Below are 22,437 nucleotides of genomic sequence, written 5' to 3'. Positions count from 1 at the left end.
CCTCCGTCTGCACACTCCTCCTCCTGGTCAGGTTTTCACAGCCATGTAGACAAGGCCCTGCATGAAGATGTCAGTTTCACACTCGTGTGTTGGCAAGACAAGGCAGGACACCCATGGACACCCCTCAGGTGCGACACTGAGCAACTGCTGAGGTGTAACCTAAGAAGATGTCAGCTCCGGCCCACGCCTGACTATGCAAGTCTACCTGCAGAGCAGTAGGGAAAGGTAAGGCTTCAGCAACCTGCTTTTTAATTTATTAACAATTTTACTTTGTTGTTATTTTTGTTTGTTTTTTGACACAGGTTTCTCTATGTAGCCTTGGCTGTCCTGCACACACTCTGTAGACCAGGCTGGCCTTGAACTCACAGAGATCCACCTGCCTCTGTTTCATGAGTGCTGGGATCACAGGTGTGCGCCACCACACCTAATTTTTTAATTTGCAAAAAAGACGGTAATGTGGTTTTGCTCATTGTTAAATTATTCTTCTGTCCTTGACCAGGCTTCATGTCTCTACTTGACCATAAAATTACGAGCAGGAAGCTACTTACACCTGAATCTCATCACTTACTTTCCTAGACAAATATCCTTCAGGTCCTAACACAGTTCTTCGCTAGAAACAAACAGAGATCACTAAAAGAAAACTGAATTAAAGGGAACTTTAATCGACTATTTCTCCAAATGACATACACAAGTTGGGAGCAAGAAAGCACAGATGCAGTATTTGGTTCAATCATAAAAAATAAAAGTTTAGACTGAAACGTGTCTTTGTACAGGGGATCAGAATTTTAAAAGTTATGAAACAGACTAATGCAGGCACAGGCCCTCTGCTGATTCACCGCCTTCCAAAGCAAACTTTTTTCTTGAGAGGCAGGTTCTCAGGTTCCTACCTTGTATTGCTAAACAACTGAAATGGCCTTGAATTTGTGATTCACTTGCCTTCTACCTCCCAGGTATGGAATTTCAGATATGAACCGCCATATCTGGCCCACAAAAACAACCTTTAAAGGTTAGAATTATCTATAAATTTCTGCCTCCTAATGACCAGTTCAATTTAGTGTTTGTAAACCTAGTAGGCTACATTAAAAATTAAGGGGCACTAAATCTCTTTGTATTTTCACAGCCACCTTTCCATCAATGCAGGGCCATCTTTACAATGCCTTTTTCTAAGGCGTGTTAAACTAGAACGACACCCACGTTTTCCATCCTACCAGCACTGTGAAGACAACATCTCCCCTAGGCTTAGCAGAATCCCTGTCCAGGTCTGCGTTAGTCAGATTACTGGCAGGTGGTGTAGAGACTCTAATTCCGCCTGTTAGAGAAGGTACTACACACCCACCAGCCCAAGGAACACCTCTAGAGAGAAGCAGCGGTCTGTCTGCCCTTCAGCCTTTGTCAGGAGTCCTCATTCCTTTCCTGCTTCCTGTTATTCGCTGGCCAACCCTGTCTCTGTCACAGGGTAACTTAACCACATCTCCAAGGAGACTGCCTTTCCACCGAGTCTCTGCAGCCACTCAGCTGCCTGGCATTCCCTGGCTTAGCATGTGGAGACTAAACCTAAGCCCATCAGACTCAGAGCCATTCTTCCCAGGTCACAGATTCAAGGTCCAGATGTAGAGCAGTGAGCAGAGATAGCTGTCTCCACACAGTTTAGAAAATAGAGAAGTTATGACCTACTTAAGCAATAATCAATAAGGACTATTACCCATAGCCATGGCCCGATTTCAGAAGAAAAGGAAGTATCAATACAAAGAAAAGCCATTCACTGCAAAGACTGTAACTTTCCCAAAGTAAACACGTACAACACCAGGAAGGCTTGCCAGTGTGTGCCAAAAGGTTCCTATAAAACCCTGTGACCTGGGCACTGACCTTGTTGGTAAGGGAGAAGATACAAACCCTGTAGCCTCTAATTTAAAAAAGAAAATACTTAAAAGATTCTTGTTCTAGCTTTATAACTACTGAAGTAGAAACAAAGAAAAAAAATTAGTAAGGAAAGTTTTAAAGACCACACTAAGTGATAGCTCTTAGGAAAGCCAGGAAGTTGTGACTAATGTATTTTTAAAAAAGACTCATATTCCAACCAAGTACCATGCATGGAGATAACCTAGAACCCCTGCACAGATGTAGCCCACAGCAGTTCAGTGTCCAAGTGGGTTCCATAGTAAGGGGAACAGGGACTGCCTCTGACATGAACTGATTGGCCTGCTCTTTGATCACCTCCCCCTGAGGGGGGAGCAGCCTTACCAGGCCACAGAAGATGACAATGCAGCCACTCCTGATGAGATCTGATAGACTAAGATCAGAAGGAAGGAGAGGAGGACCTCCCCTAACAGTGGACTTGGGGAGGGGCATGCCTGGAGAAGGGGGAGGGAAGGTGGGGTTGGGAGGGGAGGAGGGAAGGGTTTATGGGGGGGATACAAAGTGAATAAAGTATAATTAATAAATATTAAAATAAAAAATATTTTAAAAAGTCTGATTTTAAGTATCCTGCATTTCCCCTATTGAACTTTCCACCTAATTTTTTTTTTTTTTGGTAACACTAACAATGTATTCATTCCTCATGCCACAAACACTTAAGTTCCTGGTAATTCCTGTTTTGTTCCCTGAGACGCTTTATCTATAGTGTTACTAAACCTGAATTGCACAATCTATAAATATTGTGAAATAGTGAAAGAGGTTTCAAAGTACCCTGAAGAAAATATACAGAACTCTGGCCAATTTACACATACTCGTTTGACCACATAGTGTAACATTTGTAATTAGGTTATAAGTAGATAGGATCCATTATGTTACAGTTCTGCTTAAGACCTCTCCATCCCACAACTGACATAATCAATATTATCACTACTGTTCTTTGTAAAATCTAAGCACAGAATCATATCTTGTTTGTGTAATAAATATCCAAGTAAAAGGTAACTTATATATCCTCTAAAATTCTTCACTAAAGAAGTTTAAAACTTCTAAATTGGAACTGCAATACAATTTAAAGGCCTTCTTTCTTGGAAACAATTTTTTAAATCCTATTCTTGTGAAAGAGGAGTAAAGGGAACATGGCACATACACGTACAACTGAAATGATAAACACACATTTTTAAATGCACAATACTTAAAGGATTCAAGCTATGGCTGGCCACTCCATCTACGGCAGCACCTGCCCCATAATGAACCTCTGTGTTAGTTTAGAATCTTTTAGAAGCTGAGCGTATGACTGAGGCAGTGCTCAAAGGCTGAAGCAGAAAGATGGAGATTTTGAGACCAGTCTAGGCTCTCCAGAAATATCCCCTCCTATGAAACCGAGAGCTTACACACACGCAGACACACAACACACACACATGTCCTCTCCAGGCCACTGCCTACCTTCCCTCACAGTAAACAGCCCCTGAGGAGAAGAGTCAGACACACTCAAGGCACATGTGAGCCCGCGCACTCTGCTCACTCGTCAGAGCAACATTACGTCAGCTCCAGATAGGCAAAGCGGACAGCAAAACTGAAAGTCCTGGGTCTCAAACCTAGTAAACATTCTTGACAAAATTATCCTTACACATTCCTTAAAACTCACAATGGGGATAAACTGTAACGATAAATTGAACCATTAGTCAAGGCTATTTTTAAAGCAGCATGTTTCAGACTAGGTGCTAAACCAGTGTGGTCACACCTCTGAGCCCTGCTGCGATTATCGGGCCCACCCCTGATCTTTGGTATTTGCCACAGGACCCACATCTACGTTTGCTGGTCTGTGGTTGGCATCCTGGAGTGCCCGAACAGAGGGGCATGGGTTGCTTCACCTAAGGTCAAGAAATAGACCCCTGTTTCCAATAACCCAGGAAACGGTAAATGTGTGATTCTAACTGTTGTCCTACTCAAATTAAACATTTCTGGAGCTCTTATGAAAGCAAGCCATATACCTAAAGTATGAATAAGTGCTTGGTTTGTAAGCTGTGTTCATGCCAGCATGTGTTTATAATCGTTAAAGGCTTAATACGAAAGTACTGAAATTACTATTTATAAAGTCCTTTGGACTCTGCCCAACACTTGGGTAAGACAAAAGCCTTGTTCTCAGCCAATGAAATAAATATACAGAGGAGTATATTTTAAATAGTATTTAAGTGACATAAAGACTTCAGAGCCGGCTGTGGTGGCACATGCCTGCAATCCTGGTGTCTGGGAAGCAGAGGCAGAAAATCCAAAAGTTCAAGGCCACAATCTTGTCTTTAAAAAAATTAAATAACTACTATGGAGGCTGAGGAGATGGCTCGCTGGGTAAAAGGCCTCACTGTGTAAGCATGAGGACCTGAGTTCTGATCCACGTGAGGAAACATGGCCCTGCATGCCTGTAACTCCAACACTGGGAACAGATTCCTGGAGCTAGGCTAGCCAAAACAGCAAGATTTGGGTTTAGTGAGAGACTGTGTGTCTGAGGAATAAGGCAGAGTGGCAGATGAAGACGGCCGATGTCCTTCCTCACCTGGCTTCCACATGCACACATGTGCACACACCACACAAACCTACAAACACTATGACTTCAGAAACGGTAACAATCTATTTTGGATTACAGAAAACAACGTGAAACAAACCATGAAGAATGGCAGGGAAGCAATGGATGTACTCAGGGAGCATGAAAAATATGGCTTTCCAGAGGTAAGAGTCAGGCGCATGGAAAGGAAATAAATCTCCAAAGCTAAATGAAAACCACACGGATTCCAAATGGCTTTGCAGTGAGAGCAAGGACACACCCTAACTGTTCTAAAGCCACTGTGAGTGAAGAAGTGCGCTCCTCTTCCAAAGAGAAACTAACGAACTGAGGAATACTTGGTGTGTGTTGCTAAGCTTGCGAAAATCCAAAGTATAGGAAGGTTTTGAACTAGGCGGCTCCGGTAACATTTGGACAAGAAAGGGCAGGTTGTTCGACTCTCTGGGGATTTGGTAAGTGATTTGTTAGCCAGTGACAAGAAAAGGAAGAGATTTGATGGACAGAGGCCAGTTATAAAAGTGCAGATAACCAGAAGAAGGCAACTGTCTTGGGAACTTAGGAGAGGAGGGGAAGAGCTGTGCACTTCATGCTATTACAGGAAGGAGGACACAGCCAAAAGTTTAGACATGTTAACACTGAAAAAACCACAAGCACCTGGCAAACACAAACAGTACACTTACACTACAGTGAGAAGAGAATGAGGTCTGTCCTCCACAGACAAGATAGTTCAAGAACTCTTTGTAAATTAAAAAAAAAAAAAAAAAAAGAAAAAGAAAGATGACTTATAAAGTCTCAGGGAATGTATGAATATATGTATGTATGTAGAAAGTAGTTAAAGAAATAGAAATTAATGAAACCAACCTCTGGTCTTGTTAAGAGAGCTAAGAAACAAAATGTTAGAGTTAGCTATCTAATAAGAGTTTCACACAGCACTGAACCCTGAAAAGGCCTCAGGAGGGGCGGGGTGCAGCTCAAGCCAGACAGTGCGCACGAGTTTGAGGTTAGTGTGTGTATGAGAAAGACCCAAGCCAGCTAAGCGCTGGCATGGGCACTGGGATTGGCACTGAAGAATTTGGAGGCCAGGACTACAGAGCAGTAGCAGCAGGAAGGAATGGTCAGATCTTAACAACTCTTTAGGAGGTGAGACGGAGCCCACTCTCCAATCTCCAAACTCTACAGAGACTTTAATATATACCCAGCAGGACGCTGGCCAATCGACTGAGGCAGCAAGGGAGGAATCCTCGGTATTTCATAGCGTTTGATAACTTCCAGGGTACTGAATACTCCCACAACGGCTGGCGCTACAAAAGTCCTGAGGATTCAGCAGTTGTCTGCCAGCACAGATGCCTCCAGTGTGCCCCACAATGCACCTATCTTATGGTCCACTCTGCAATGGCACAGTTCTGTGATGGCTTTCCCCCAAACTCTAGCAGTGCATAATTCTCAGGGATACCATTACAGCAATTCAGGGAAATCTACCCTATTCTCATTGTATTTGGCTTTCTCAACTACATTGCAACTGAAAGGATAGGATTTTGAAAGTTTCCCAGTACACTTGTCTTCACAAGGAGCCATTGAGAATTATATGCTCCAAAATGCTGAGATGACTTCCTTATATCTGCTGCTAACGTCATCTGTATTAACAAGTTTCAAAGAAATGAGTTATTTTGCTCGTAGTTCTGGAGATAGAAAATAGAGGGGTTACTGCTAGTGCCAAGACTTTTCCTAGTAAAGTCCCAAGGTGGCACAGGGAGCTGAGAACAGTTTGCACATATACTGACCTCTCCCCCTCTTCTCATAAAACGCAAGAACTCAACCACAGGTCCCCACGTGCTGACTATTTTATCCGAGTCACTTCCCAAAGCCTCGCTTCTACGAACTATCCTAAGAGCAAAGCTCCACTCAAGTCTTCTCAGTGAGGATTAAATTTCCACACGTGAAGCCTCTTAGGACAATGAGATCATAGCCAAATTACAGCAGCTAACCGCCTCCAAGAACGTGACTCAGAGCAGCAGGCAAACATCCCGTGAGTCCCAATCCAGGCGAGAAGCAGCAGGAGTACGAGGAAAATGCCTTAAAGGCAGACACCTGAAGGAGTAGGCTCCAATGAGCTGTACTGCTCCACAGAGGCAGTTCCAAATGAGAATGGGAGTGGCCAGACCTAGCGCACAGGGTGGACAGGAGTACTGCCCTGAGCACCCTGGAGGGGTACCCAGCGGGGACTTAGCCTTCTCTGTGCTTGCTTGGTACAGTTCAGAAGGCCATCTCTGCAGCACATGTGTCCTGCCAAGAATACCAGGCAGGTCTTCCTCTGTCTAGGGGCCGCGGCTGCTCTTGCCCTCAATGACCTCCAGCCATCACCAAGCCCAGAGTCACTCTCACTGCGGTGTTCTGGATTTCCTAGCCTCACAATAGCAAGACTGCGGGGGTCCACAAGACAGTAGTGAGCGCCAAAAAACGTCCTGACATTTCATAGGAACACAAGCCACCAGTTCCTAGCTGTACCTCACGACACTGTTTCCTATCAAAGCAACTAGGAAGTTCAACAACAAAACAGAGAGCCCCGCTCTTCATCGTCACCTGAAGAAAACCAGAAGAATGTAGTTTCCAATATCCCTTCCCTGACGTCTTTCCAAAACGCTTGCTTTCATACTACCATACTCTTTCCTGTAATATCTTCCCTATCAAATGCCTCCACTATCTGAAGTAGAACTGTCAAAATAGTTAATTTATAAGGGAGAGATGTACAGTCCCGCCCACACAAAATCGTAGCCTTTTGAGAACGAGGCAGTAACTTTCCCAGTAACTTAATTTTTCCACCAATTATTATTCTACTTACAAGGGCACAGCTCAAAGACAGAAAAGAGTAACTTAAAATGAGTCCGTCAAAAGGCCTCACACCTGTGACTCCACCGCTGGGCGGCTGAGGCAAAAGGATCGGATCTTTGCAGATTTGAAGCTAGCCTGGTCCACACAGATTTCCAGGCCAGGCGTGGCTACACAGAGAGATCCTGGTTTCAAAACAAGCAAACCAAACCAAACTTCAGGGCTCCCGGTTAGGCACCTGCCCTTCAACGTCCACAAAGTTTGCTGCCTGGAAGCCTCGCGCCAACTCCTCTAGTGGAGCAGCCTCCCGGTCACGGGGGCGCACGGGGCACCGGGGAGGTGGGACGCCCGCCCGCCGGCTGATGCCGGCTGATGCCAGCCTCCCCGCGGGGCCTCCGGAAGCCATGCCCTCCCCGGCCCGCGTCGCCCGGCTGCCCGCGTCCCGGGGCCGGTGACGCGGAGCGGGGTGGCCTGGCCGCCGGCCCTCCCGCCGCCCGCCCCGCCCGCCGCGGCCGTCCGCGCCATCCTCACCCTCCGCCGGCGTCCGCCGGGTCCACCTCCTCCTCCGCCGCCATCGCCTTCATCGGCGCCGCCGCGCAGGCGCACGAGCACGCTCCGGAGCCGGCAGACCGGCCGACTGGGCGGCCCCGGGCCGCGGCCGCCCTTAAGGCCGCGCCGCCTGCGCATGCGTCGTCCTCCCGCTCGGACGATTCGAGGGCGCGGCCGCGCCACCGCCGGCCTCCCCGCCGCGCATGCGCGCCCGCTCCCGCGCGGAGCCCGGGGCACTGGAAGGAAGGTCAGCCCCGCGCCGCGGAAGCGTAGGTAGCCGGTCCTCGGAATAAAGACCATTCATGCGTCATGCCTCCGGGACGCACGGCCGGGCCGGGCGCTGGGCGAGCAGTCGGCAGCCCGGGGAGCCGCGACACGTGCCAGCCACCGGGAGCGGGCACCTCGCCGGAGCGTCAGTGGGCCCTGCTCTGACCAGAGCCGCTCCTCACCCGCTCGAGACACATGGGAGGCTGAGGACCTACGTGTGCGTTCTTAGAATTACACGTGCCACACCAGCAGCATGGTCTCTAGAGAACACAGACACAGAGAGAGACCGAGAGCGAGAGAATGCATTCTGAAATGATGGATGGCTCGTAAAAATACTCTCATGAACCGGCCATGGTGGCACACACCCTTCCTGACAGCGCCCAGGAGGCAGAGGCAGGCCCATCTCTGTGAGTTGGACCAGCCTGGTCTACCCAGGGGGTTCCAGGCCAGCCAGAGCTACACGGCAAGGCCCTGTCTTTAAAATAAATAAATGTAAGGGGCAGCTAGAGAGGAGGCTCAGAGTTAACAGTGCGTCCGGCCCTTGAAGAGGAGGGTGCGGTGGTGGTGGTGGTGGTGGTGGGTTTTGTTTGCCTGTTGGCACCCATGTGGGGGACAACCACGTGGGACCCAGCCACTGCTTGTAACTCAAGTTCCAGGGGATCAGAGCGCCTCAATGCGTACGGTGCACAGACAGGCAAGAAGGCACACCTGTAAACCTAAACCATCCCCCCACGGGATTCTGATTGTTTTTCTGGCCAGGGGATGTAAGCAAGCGTGTGAAAGTAGTACAGCAAGTAGAGGTCAGCAGCCAGCACGCCAGCCCAGGGCTGCGTCTTAGAGAATTCAGAACACTACACTCACTGTGATTAAACAAATAGAACACCCTGGTGTTGCTCAAGAGGTGTTTCCCTTGGCCAGAGGCGGCCCCTCAGCTCAGAAGAGAGTGCTGTGAAGTAACTTACCTCTTTGTAATCTTGACAAGCTGTGAGCAGCTAGCTGTCGCTCAGTGGGCCTCCTATGAATAGGTTCATTCCCGTTACCTCCCCCCCTCTGAGATTATGCCATAGGTTCATGCTTCAGCCACATCTGGGCAGCTCTGATGTCTGGGCTACTCAGCAGACTGATGGAGGCTGATCAGTTGAGTCTTCAAACCGTATTATAATAAAGCCACAAATAAGTGACACTTTGCTCCTCCTCAGAGATCTGACAATGGCAGGTGTGTGAATTTTGGTTTGTTCAGAAATGTTCCCACCAACCCTTTGAATTTTTGAAGACACTTGGGTAATATAAATATCAACTGTTTTATCGCCTGTTCCCTTCAGCTCCAGCCTGCTTCTGTGGCTGTACTGCTCACACCCACATACTCACAGCTAGTGCGTCCCTGCTCTGTAACCTCTGTGTTGTTGGGGCTGGGTTAGCCTGACTCTGGCCTTCGTGAAGCCTACACAAATACACTACCCTCTGTTTAAGGCTCCATCACTCTGTGTCTTAGACCATGTTTGCTGCTGGGGAAGAACACCTTGACTAGTGACTTATAACACATTTCCCTCTGGGAGGAATGCCGAGAGTCTGGTATGCAAAGGAGCCTAGCCCCCAAAACTGACTCCTGAGATAGTTCACTAATCCAGGAAGGCGTGTCTCTGCGGCCCAGATGCTGCCCACTGGGCCCTGCTCGACACCACTGCACTGGGGTTGAATTACCGTGTGAGAACTTTGGGGACACCTTTAAACTTCTGCTGCTCCTTCCTCACTGCAGCCTCCAGTTTTTCCTCTCTGAGCCCCGCTCCCCATAGTTCTCTACCTCCTGCCATGGTGACAGCTGTTAGGAACTGCTGGGGAGCAGGAGGAGGGACAGGGCCCAGATCAAGGACGTGCCCCAAGCACCTGTCTTCTACTGGGCTCCCCCTCCCAAAGTCCCACCTCCCCAAGGCTCCATCTCCTCGTTGCACCATACCTCAGAAAAGCAGGGTGGAGATCAAGCTTTGATTTAGCCCACATTGCTTTGGTGGGAGCATTTAAAATGTGACCCACAGTACTTGTTTATTCTAGCTCTACTGCCTCGGGACTAATTTTCCTGACAAGGAAGCCACATAAGTGATTGTCCCATTTCAAGCTTCGACGACTGTGGAGGTGTGGCCAGGAGAAAGAGGCCAGAAGGGCTAACCTTTACCTTCCTTATGGTGTCCTGCCCCAGAAAATCTGAAGTCCTGGTAACTGGCAGGAGGCTCTGAGTCCTTCTTCCTCGGCTTTTGCATCCTATCTGAAGCAATGGCAGAGCCTGGATTTATAGTCTCGGCAAAATCAATGCTTTTACATTATCCCCTATTTTAGATTTACCCTTTACCTGTATTTTAGATCTGTTATCTTTTATTTTTGTTCTGCCTTTTAACTTTCTGCTAAGTCCATGCTGAAAAAGAATAAGCATCCTAATAAATCCAAAAAAAAAAGTGTTGCCCTCAACATGGTAGCGTTAAAAATGCCAGTTGCTCTTCTGTGTTTGTACTTTCAAGAGCAGAACTCATCTCTGTAGACACTACGTGTGTCACTGAACAATTTTTAGCAGAGACATGTTTCTACAGTAGCAGAAAATGTTCATACTGGTAACTGCCCTGAGGTTAATGCTGCCAACTCGTCTGCCCCTCGCCGTCTTGCAAGCCCACCCTGTAGGTTAACTCGGGCTGTTGACTTCCCATTACGTTAGTCTCGAATGTGGCAGGGAAGAAGCAGGGTGATGTCCCCGCTCCAGTGCGTCCCCTGACAGCAGAACTGACCTGTGGTCAGTGCAGTGAGCCCGGGTTTTACGTTCCCCAGCCAGCTGGCTTCTGCAGCTCCGCCTCACAGGGTGCAGAGGAAGTCAACCCTCACTCAGCATCAGGTCCACACTGAAGCACTGTGTGTGCCCACAGCTGGGGCTGCTCTGTGACGTCACGAGGAATGAGCCCTCGGCGGAGACTTCCTAAGTTGGTGCCGTCTACCCCCTCGTTTGTGTGGCTGGAATTGTTAAGTTTTTGGGTTTTGTTTGTTTTTGTCTGTTTGGGAGAACCAGCTGTTATATCGTGATTGCAGGAACTACATTTCAGTTAGATGTGTGTCAGAGAAATTGTCATTTCAAATCAGGTCTGCTCTTAAAAATATTCCGTTGTGGTGTGATTCTGAATACCCCTGTCTGCTCTATTCGGATGCTAAGTTTCTAAGGCCATGCAGACAAAAAGCTTGAAGTTTTACAGGGAGAACTAAGGGGCAGGAACTAATGGTACAGCTTAGTTGTAGAACACTGGCCTCTCGTGCCTGAGCCCTGGGTTCCATCATCAGCACCTGAGGAAGAGGAGGAGGAGGGCCAGGGCATGAGGGGAAGGCGCACACAGGAGCAGACAGACCGACTGACATGTGTCTGTGAAGACGTGGATAGGTATCTTTCCGGATTGGAAAGACACTCAGACTTTGTTACAGCACACATTGGTGGAGATGATTTGTGGAAGGAAGCCTCAAGTGGAGCTTTGTTTCCTTTTTAGTGAAGCGTGAGCACAGGTGATATAATGTTCCTCACTGGTCAGCACACCTGTGAAGCACCGTCCCGGATCCTGAGCTGGTCCTGGATGGTTTTCAGCTACACTAGATGCTGCAGAACCCTGGTGAGACACTTTCAGCTGTGCTGATGAATATACATTCAGAGCTAAATTTAGGGCTTTTATTTTAGACATTTTCTCCTTGGAATGTGAAGGTGTTGCTTAGCTCCCTTCCCTTTTCTCTCTGATTTAATGTAATTTCTTGTGCTGCAGGTGCTAGGAACGGCTGTTGTCAGGCACTTTGGGTTCAGAAGTGCAAACAGGAAATGCATTGCTGTGACTTTTGTGGCGTTAACTCCTCAGTCTCCTAAGCCTGTATATTCAAACCACTTTTTCTTTACATGTGCGCATTCTTTGCTTGGAGGGAAGTATATTCAGCAAAGGTGACAATTATGGTGATAAATAGCATATAGTTATACTAGGTTATCATTTTCATTTTATCATAAAAGTTCATTTTTAGCGTAAGCTAATTTTGCACAGTAGCATGAAATTATTCCAAAATGGCTTCCCAAAATAATTAAGCTCTCAGTAGTGAACCCATCTGTGATGGTTAGTTTTAACTCTCAGTTTGACATAACTTATTCTCAGTGATGGATTATCTAGATCAGGTTGTTCTGAGGGCATGCCTGTTGGGGATGTCACGGGTTTGTTGGCTTGTTTGTTTGTTGTTTGTTTTTTATGCTATGATGGATGGACTGTAAACTTGAATTGTGAACTAAAATAAATTCTTTCTCTTACAAGTTGCTTTTTGTTGTGGTATTTTAAAGACATCGTTTTAACTATGTTTGCATGTGTACCTGCGTCGGTGTGTGCTGGTGAGGGCAGCTGTCCACGGAGGCTGGAAGAGAGCATCATTCCCCTGCAGCGTTAGATAACGGCTGGCTGCGGGGAGCTGCCCAGCACGGATGCTAGAGTCTGATCCTCTGCAACAGCAGTTTGTGCTTCCAACTGCTGAGCCGTATCTTGAGCTCCTAGGTTACTTTATCACAACAGACATGGACCTGGAGCACCGCCCTAGAGCTTCTTCCTTGGGTCCCTCGGAGCTTCTCCCTCACGACAGCGAGGTGTGGGCATGATCATCAGAGGAACATGGCAGTCCTTGGCGGCAGCTGCACTTGGTGATGGATTTGTAAGTGTGCTTACAGCTGTCATGGATTAATCCTCTCTTACTTGAAAATCATTACTTCTACTTTTTATAATTCCTATTAGTACTTGGAAATTTGTTTGTAATCCACACACTCTGGGAACTGGATAAGTTTTTTGGTTTTTATTGATAGGATTCCAGCTCAAGGAATTAGTAAGGTGCAACCCAACAAAGGCCACCGATTTTTACCTCATTCCTGGTAGTTAATATTTTATCAAACAAGCAAATCAGTGATGAAGGTTCAGTGACATATTAACAGTTACACAGAAGCGACAGCAAGAGGTAAGGAGCATATAGATCCCCGAGTTTTAGCCCAGGGTGTACCCTGGCATACTGATGGTGAATGCCCCATCCCCACTCCTACCCCAAAGCCTCGGCTAAGGCACAGTTCAGGAACCATGCTGCAAATGGATCTGCATTTGTTTTTGTCCAGCTGCAAACAGCTAGTAAGGTGACTACAAACCTCACAAGACTCACTTTGCCAAGTCTCTTGCCACAGAGAGATGATCACTGAGCTCCAGCTGTACGTCTGATTGTGAGCCAAGATGTAGGTGTCATCTACCGCTTCTGCCAACTTTTCTACCTGTTACACTGTACCAGCAAATGGGCACTGAGACCTCAGCAGTCAACTGAAAGGTGCATCACTCAGGCAGATCAGAAACAAGAATGCCCAGGCTTCTTCTTGTCCTGTTCCATTTCTCCTAGAGGTTAAATCAGAAGGCTTGTTTTACCCCCAAATTACAAACTGGGAAAACAAGTTAACTCTTGTCAACTTGAGTTGTCAACTTGACTGGGTTTAGTATCACATGCCTCTGGGTCTGCCGGGGAGGGCGTTCTCAGGATTAGCAATCTGCCCTGAAGTGGCCCTACTGTTCCATCAGCTGAAGAAAGCCTGCATTCCCACCTGCGCCTCCTGGCCTACTGAGATGTAAACAAGTTCTTGCTGCCGGAGCTGTGAGCTGCTTCTGTCCTTGTTCCTTCCTCCCTGATTCATGTGCCCCCTTAATGGTGGGCCAAAACAAACCTCTCTTTTTTAAGTGATTCTTGTCAGATATTTGGTTACAGCAATGAGAAAAGTAACTGATACAAACATGGAAAAAATGCCACTAAAATCTTGTTTTTAACAAATCTTAGGCTCTCAGCCACAAATTAAATATTTAGGTTCAAATATAACAAAATACCCACGAGCTACATGAGGAAAATGATGAAATATTGCTGAAGATGTAAAAGAGCTAAAGAAGTGAGTGGACGATCCGTGTCTGGACAAGGCCAGAGCGTGTGGTCAGAGCAGCCTGTCACCTGATACTCCGAGTGATAGCGTCACAATCGCAATCCCAGCTAGCTGTTTTCTAGATATCAGCAAACTCATTTAAAGTTTCTGTAGAGAGGGAGAGACCCAGAAGAGTCAATGCAATATTGAAGGAAAAGAAGGAAGCCAGAGTGCTGGCAGCACCCGGGTGTGACAGTTTAGCGCAGACACGCTCCGGAGACAGCATTTTTGTGGCGGAGGAGTGAGCAAAGCATGGAGCAAAGGTGTGTGTAATCAACGCTGCCGGAGCCGCTGGCCGGCGCTGCAGGGGGCTGGAGGTGGATGATGCGTTAAACCCTTCACGCTCAAAGAGTCAAGTGGATCATAGATGTGACGATCCACTATAAAACAACTACAAAACTCTTGAAAGATAACAGAAAAATAGAGATGGCTCCTGTGTCACAGTGATTTTTAAATACAGTATGAAATCACAATCCATGAAATACTCCGCAAACTAAACTGATCAGAATCTAGCACTTCTGCTCTGGCGCACGCTTGTGCTGAGCAGACAGTGTCGTTTGTTCAGTCATTGAACAATGTACACACACACACACACACACACACACACACACACACACACACACACCAAGTCAGCGCTGCGCCTGGCATATAAAACTGTTCAGTAAAAAATTTGTTATAAATAAAAAAATTGTTCAGTACTCGTTTTGACACTGAGGACAAGTGTCAACGCCCAAGCTGCAAGCTGCCAACCCTTCGGTCTCTCTCTGCAGCACGCTGGTTCTACCGTCTCCCCGCAGGCTGAAGCCATGAGGACATGCTCTGTCACTGAGCTTTGTGATCTCTGTTTTGGAAAAGGTCGAACAAGTCCCAGACCGGTGAGCTCGGAGCTTGCAATCAGGTCCTCGCTCCTGTCATTTAAGGTCGTAAGCATGGAAACACATGAAGAAGCATTTGGTTTTGCATTAAGATGGGCTTTGGGAGTTATGACATACACAAGCATTTCACATAGAGTATTTAGAATAAGAAAAAAAAGTAATATTTTATTGTTAAAAATAGAGCTTCTACCATAAAATAATCAAAAGCTTCTGATTTTCAAAACATGGTATCAAGAGAATAAGAAGGCAAAACATAGAGTGAATATTTGCAAAATACACACCTGAAAAAGCACTATTATCCAAGACAAACATATCTCATAAGAGCAAGCAAAGGGTGAAGACTGTTGCAGCCAACTCCAGAACCTAGAGTCAAAACCAAAACCAATTTGGTAGGAAGAGAAAAACAACTTCTGAAAATTGGCTTCTGACCTCCACACGTGCACCATGACATGAACATGCTAACACACACACACACACACACAAACTAAATAAATATTTAAAACTATTTAAAGAGGTGATATGTGTATTCAATTTTAAAAAGACCTTTAACCCACAACAATGAGAAAATGAACAACTGGAAATGGTGAAAGGTATCTTTCTCGAAAATTTCCAGGTCCAAGGAAGCACAATGATGAGTGTACAGGCACCTCCTCGGGGCGCTCAGGCACCTCCAAGGCTCGCAGATCGACTTGGGTTGCTGCAGGCGCCCAGCAGTATCCAGCGGGGTCAGGCGGTCGTTGAATTTTCAGTTTACGGAGGAACCCTCGTTCTGATCTCCATAGTGGCTGTACCAATTTACATTATACACCAATAAATGATACAGATTCCTCCCCTACGACACCCAACCTAGGCCAGGATTTTTTTTTTTCCTTGACTGGTGAGATAGACTCTTTGTGTATTTTAATTTGCATTTCCTGGTGGCTGAAGATGTTTAAATTTTTTCAAATATTTATTTTTAATAAACATTAATATAAAGAACTTGCAAAGGAAAAACATCACACACTGAGGTTAAGCAGACCCAAAGTCTACATAACTTGATAACTTTCCACGCAGATGGAAAGTTATTATGAAGTTGTGGAGCTTCTGGCTGGATTTTACACGTTGACTGTCTGATGTCTCCGCCACCAAAGCTGGAAAACCAGTCTTGTGCGCTCTGTCATGAGTCACGTCCATCGCTTGCTGCAGCCCTGGCATTGAGCCTTCCGTGTTGTCCACATTTTGTTTGCAGCCATGTGTGCATTTGTGTCTCTTCACTTCAGACTTTATGGAATAGGTTGAGCACCCGTGTCTCGTCCTCTTTAAAACATTTGTACAAATTGGCAGTGAGTCAGTCTGGTCCTGGTTTTGTTGTTTGAAATACAGCTGTTTAAGTTTTTCTATCACTTTCCCTTAATTTAGGTAGGATAAATATATCTAAGGGGGTTTTTTTAATATAGATTTTCCAGGTTTTTTTAATGTAAATTTTCAAAGTATTCTCCAATGACTTATGATTTCATTGGTGTTTATTGTGACACCTCTTTATTCACATTTAATTATTTTGTCTCATTCTTTGGCTTTCTTTTTGCTGAGCATTTTTCAGTCATTCATTTTGTTTTTCAAAGAAGCACCTCTTTGTTTGAGTCTTTGTATTTCATTCTTGTCTCTATGATCCTTATTATATATCCTGTCTATCATTTGGGGTTTTCTTGTTCTTGTTTTAAGCCCTCAAGGTGCATCATTAAGTTGTTTGTTTGACATGGATTCTTAAGTTTAGATTTGTGATCAGACCCCAGAATTCTTGGAGGTTGTGGTCATGCTTGTGGCTTGCTGTTACTCTTTGTTTTCCCCTTGAGCTTGTTCTTCAGCCTGGACATTTTTTCTTCTGTTTGTCTAATGCTGTTTTCCACCATTTCTTAAAAATTTTTGTCCCAAACATCTGTCCTTTTGTTCTTCAAAATTCTAACTTTTTTTTTTTACTTTCTTACTCATGTTTCAGACTTTCTTAATGCTTTGAATTGATTTGCTTACTTCGTTTGCATTCTTATTTGTATCTTCTTTGAAGGCATTGATAATTTTTACAAATAAAAATTTAAATTCCTCTTAAATGGCATCTTACCCATTTCAGTGTTTTGAACTTAGAAATTTAGAATTTAACAGTTTTAGCCAAAGTCATGCTTTCTAATATTTCATGTCCTTTTCTCTTTTCTCTTTTATTTTATTTTTTTCTTGCTGGTTTTTGGAACAGAATCTGTATATTCCTGACTTTCCTGGAGCCTGCTCTGAAAAGCAGGCTGGCCTCACACTCACGGGATCTGCCTGCTTCCACCTCCCAAGTCCTGGCAGTAAAGCTGTACATCCCAGGCCCTGTGGTTCTTCATTTTCGTAATGTGTCTGTGTATTTGTTGGTCTGCTATCCATTCCGGGTGTATCTGACAGTTTTTCTTAAGCAGCAGCCTGCTCTTCAGAAAGCTCTGCCCAAGACCTCTCAGATAGGAAAACCAGAGTATTGTTTCTGAGTTCTGTCCCTGAAATCCATGGTAGAAGAAAACCAACTCCTGAAAGTTGGCCTCTGACTATCACACTCATGTGAGCCATGGCATGCACATGTCCACACTGGCAGAACACAGACACAGACACACACACACACACACACACACACACACACACACACACACACAGAGAGAGAGAGAGAGAGAGAGAGAGAGAGAGACATTGTAAGACCTTAATTTGGGCACAATTTATAAAGGGCTAGGAAATCTTATGAATCCCATTATCTTTTTTAAAACTTAACAGCAAAAAGCTTTACACACTGGGATCAAATAAGTTTTAGAACCAATTGCCTAACAGAACAGTACAGAACAAACAACAGTATAAAACAAACAGAACAGTATAGAACAATTTAAACTGTATGAATTATTCTGTCCACATCAAACCTATCAGCCAGAATTTCTTTCTTTTAAAGACCACAAGAAAACATTCTGCAATGAAGAATCATTAGCCTTTTTACAGTTTTTTAAATCATATTTGCAGGTATAAAGAACCAAAACAAACATCATTTATATGTTCATACGCTCCCTGGCCCCATATACATACACGGACCCTCCACAACATTCTATTTACCTTCAGGTTCATAGCTTCGTTCTTCTGGCTTAACCAGACATTCTTGCTTTAGACAAACTATTCTTTTTCTTTGATATCCACTTTCTTTATTATTATTTCAGTCTTTTTGCCTGCTCTCTTGCTTTTTAGACAACATAAAAACTTTCATTAAAGTCCTTCATATGGGTTCTTTCAGTAGTATAGAATATACTAAATTATTTTTATAGATCTTTACCATCCCGACACGATACACTGTAATAGCTGCAGTTTTCTTAATTGGCTCAAACACCATGGCTTGGTTCTACTTTGCAAAAGTAATAAAATAAATACCAAGGTCTTTTAACCTCCCCAAAAGTTTAAAAAACTGCTTTAAATTTTTTGTTGTTGTTGTTGTTGTTAGACTGCCCAAGGGTTATTGCTTTGAAAACCTGATAAACTTTAAATGTTTTATCACCTTAAGTATCTAAACATTTTTTAAAACTAGTTTTTGCAATATCAAAACAAAGTCTCTTCTTTAGGAGTGAATTTACAAAGCACAACCATAAGACCAAAATTCATCAGTGCAAACAATTTAATCTTTAGAACCAGAAGTGGCTCCATCACTCTGGCTCCTGTCCAAGAGCCGAGAGCCGGCACTGACTGAAGCCCATGGGAGGAGGGATGGAAGGAGGAAGGGGCCAGGGTGAACTCCTGCTCAGCAGCCAGAGGAGGCAGGTTTTAGGTCAATTCTGAGGGTGTGAGCATTCTGCCCAGCCAGTTCTCCGAGCTCCATCCCAGCCTGAAAAGTAGGCCACTCTGAGGAACAGAAAGTTTGTCATTTTCCCTTTTAAACTTTAACTGAAAGGTTATGTTCCCTATATCTCAAGGGTGAGGGATAAGGGTGTAGTCACAGTCTGTCCCATAATAAAGTCGTCTGTCAAGAAAGTCAAAGAGGAAACAACGACAGAGACAAAGAACAAGACAGGCAATTAGACAAGGATGCCCTTACGGATGGTACCACAGAATTCTGATTGAGAAGCTGCCTCACGGCAGCTCACAAGAAACAGATGGGAGGAGGACTGTCCCGGTCCTAGCCTCCCAAACTGGAGCGTCCTCCAGTTCCCAGTCAAGCGATATTCTGACACATCTGTCTATTGCAACAACTGATCAGACGACCAAAAAAGGTCCAGATAGGCGCCTAAACAGAAACAGATTGGTAAGACAGAAAAAAGCAAAGCAAAACAGAAATCAGACTAACCTGTTCTGAGCTCGACCTCCAAGTTCAGTCTGATGAGGGTTGGGGAAGGGGCATGCCCTTTCCCGGCCAATGCACCAAAAATGTAAGACCTGGGGTTTCACAGCTCAGGAGTTCAAGATCGCGACCTTCCCAGAAACTCCCACAGACCACAACTCAATGCAAAAACAAGAGGTTTATTAACCATTGCGCAATGGGGTTACCCCTGCCAGTCAGCAAAGAGTGGCACCAGGAGACAAAGGCCTTTAGGTTTTTAAAAGAAAAATTGCGGGAAATTTGTATTTGCAGTCTTGGCAATTTAAGATTGGATGAGAAAGCTATAAAATAAGATAATTGGTTAGTCTTAGGTACTCAAGCTTGGCCAGTCCTGCCAAGTGTGGATGCAGTTGCAATTAAAGGTGGGGGTGGTTAGCTCATCCTTGAAGATTAGGGCTGCGGGTCTCTTGGCTGGAGGTCAGGAACTACTCAGAAGAAGGATTGAGGCCGTCTGGCTTGGTTGCTAAGAAACGCTATCTCGAAAACAAGGGTCTGGTCCTTCTTTTGCTGAGTGAAGGTCATTGCTTGCTTGCTTTTTTTTTATATCTGTCCTCACAGATAAGGTCACATTCCTGTGTTCTCTGGAAAGGTACTAAGAGGCTTTAGCTTAACCTAGAGCACTGAGCCCCTGGAGTGCTGAGCCTCCGGAACATGGAGCCTCTGAAACACGGAGCCCCTGGCACACAGAGCCCCTGGAACATGGAGCCCCAGGAACATGGGGCCCCTGGAACATAGAGCCCTCGGAACATGGAGCCCTCAGAACATTGAGTCCCTGGAACATGGAGCCCCCAGAGCATGGAGCTCTCGTCTCCACGGCAGTGAGCTTCACGACGCAGGCAGCCCCAGAGTCAGCCCAACCGCCACCACCCAAGCTGTAGCCACTGCACGCTCCGCTGCTCACAGAGCCTGCTGCCACCGCTCACTGAGCTTCTCCCGTGATGGTTTCCACGGACTGTGCGAAGGCTGGCCGCGGGCTGGCTGGCCACGGGCTCCCCAGCCGCGGGCTCCCCAGCCGCGGGCTCCCCAGCCGCTGTGGCTCCTCACGTCTGTGGCTGGTCCCGCTCTCGGGCTCGGGTAGCTAGGTTTTAAACAAAAGATTCCCACGCAGATGACACTGGCCCTGAGTCACTGTTGGAACACAGTAGAACTCTTCTCTGCTGCTAACCACCCCGCTTCCACCAGAAGAGCCAGGCTTCACCAAAACCTGCGACCAGATGAGGCCTGGGAAGCTGTGGAGAACTCCAGCATCCTTCCGCAAGCTCTGGCTGAGGCCACCACCCCTCTGCCTCCCGAGCCGCAGGGCCAGAGTTGTGTGCACCTTGCTTGTTTTCCGTGTTGCTCTTCGTCTCTCCTCGCTCTCTGGCTCTCTGTCTCCCTTGCAGTTGCATGATGTTTTGTCTCCGGGTTGTCATCCTCACTCCGCTTCACCACACAGTATGGGCACAACTTCAAACCCTTCGTGTTAAACAGAAGTCACACTCTGAAGTCCTTCACAACTTTTGTTTGTTTATTTTACAGTCTATGGGTGTGAGTGTTTGCCTGAGTGTACGTCTGTGTGTCACGTCCGTGTATTGCCAGCTGAGGCTTGAAGAGGGCGACAGACGCTGTGGAACTAGAGTTGTGGATGGTTATAAGCCACCATGTGGGTTCCGGAAGCAAGAGCAGAGGGTGCTCTTAAGCACCCTCTCCAGCCCCGTGGAGAATTTAGAACAAGACAGGGTCTCGCTGTGTAACCCTGGCTTGTCTGGAGTTTGTTATGATCAGGCTGGCCTCAAACTCATAGAGATCTGTCTGCCTCTGAAGTGCCAGAATTAAAGACCTGTGTCCTGCTGGCTGCTGCTCAGCAAACCTGGGAATCAACTGATTGTAGGCTGCCTGAGGGAAGTGGAGGTGACTTCTCCATCTCCCTCGACATCCCACAGAACATTTTTTAAGGCAACAAAACTATTCTGTATGAGTTTGCACATCAAGTGTACAAGACCAGAGTGACACAGAGGTAGCATGCAGACCAGCTGGGACGTGCCAGTGAGGCACTCAACCTTCCCTTGCTCGCTCAGGTGTCAGCAGTACTGTGGTGGCACTAGTGAGGGAGCGGTTCTGTGGGAACTTCCTGTGTGTGCTTGCCAGTCTAACTGGAGTAGGAGTCAGCTAGGCTCACTGCAGCGAGTGTCCGCGACCGTGTTTTCAGAGTGGTCTGACGGGGGAGGGGAGACCCACGCTGCATGTAAACAACACTGTTTCGTGGACAGGGGTCTCTGACTGAATAACAAGGGTTAAGGCATGGTGTGGTGCTGTGTTCCTTTAATCCCAGCACCCAGGAGGCACAGTTAGGAGAGTTTCTGTCAGTTTAAGGCCAGCCAGAGCTACACACTGAAACCCTACATGCTGGAGATGTGTGTGTGTATGAGAGAGAGAGAGAGAGTGAGAGAGAGAGAGAGCAGACACATAAAGTAAATGGAACATGAATGTGTTCTGCAGGGGGCTGCTTTGGCTCTTTTGCCCTTCTGCTGCATGAGCACTTGGGGGAAGCCTTGTGCAAGCGGAGGGAAGCCACTGCAGACAAAGGTCTCAGCTCTTACCCTGACCTCTCTGTTGTTTATAAATTCCTTGGGCGAATGTGTTTTGTTACAACCCAAGAATGGGCAGTGTGGGCTGTGAACTGTGATTTAGGGACAAGTGGACTCACTGTCTTCTCTGTCCTCTTTGCTGCCTTATTGGTGCATATTAATTGTCCGTGTTTGGTTGTTGTTGAAAAGAGTTGAGAAGAGAGCGCCTACCGCTTTAATGACACACATAGACTATCGTATGACACCCCCCCCCCCCCACTTACCAGGCCACAGTTACCTGAGACAGCCCTGAGGAATCAAACGAGGCTGGTTGGAGGGGGCACAGCAAGACTGAGGCTGTGACAATTTTATTGAAAGCAATTCTATACCCTTATCAGGAACAGAATATAATGACAGTTCCCAGGATCAATGCCTTCCCAGGGTACAATGATACTTCCAAGCTGTCCGGGGGACAAAAGATTAACGTCTAAGACCAGCTGTCCTGCCAAGCTTTCATGCTTCCCTCACCTCTGAGGGGGCATGCAGAGAAACTCAAAGGAGCCCAAGCGAACACTGCG

At 46.3% G+C, this 22,437-nt stretch overlaps 1 protein-coding gene across 3 annotated transcripts in view; it reads right to left on the bottom strand.

Moving 5' to 3' along the window:
• The window catches only part of Abhd5 (abhydrolase domain containing 5, lysophosphatidic acid acyltransferase), a 23,280-nt gene extending 15,314 nt beyond the window's left edge, over window positions 1-7,966 (bottom strand). The window contains exon 1 of one of the 3 annotated variants that reach the window (XM_055601747.1): window positions 7,826-7,966. In XM_055601747.1, the coding sequence (XP_055457722.1) occupies window positions 7,826-7,878 (53 nt within the window). In that variant the 5' untranslated portion in view covers window positions 7,879-7,966. The remainder of the gene's footprint in view (window positions 1-7,825) is intronic. The other 2 variants (XM_055601748.1, XM_055601746.1) reach the window with 2 other exon arrangements.
• Between the last annotated feature and the right edge of the window lie 14,471 nt (window positions 7,967-22,437).

The sequence above is a fragment of the Psammomys obesus genome, unplaced genomic scaffold (assembly GCF_907164565.1).
Source record: "Psammomys obesus unplaced genomic scaffold, mPsaObe1.curated_primary_1811, whole genome shotgun sequence".
In the NCBI taxonomy this organism is placed as follows: domain Eukaryota; kingdom Metazoa; phylum Chordata; class Mammalia; order Rodentia; family Muridae; genus Psammomys; species Psammomys obesus.
The sequence above is the reverse complement of the archived record's forward strand: the minus strand, read 5'-3'. Positions and strand labels throughout refer to the sequence as shown.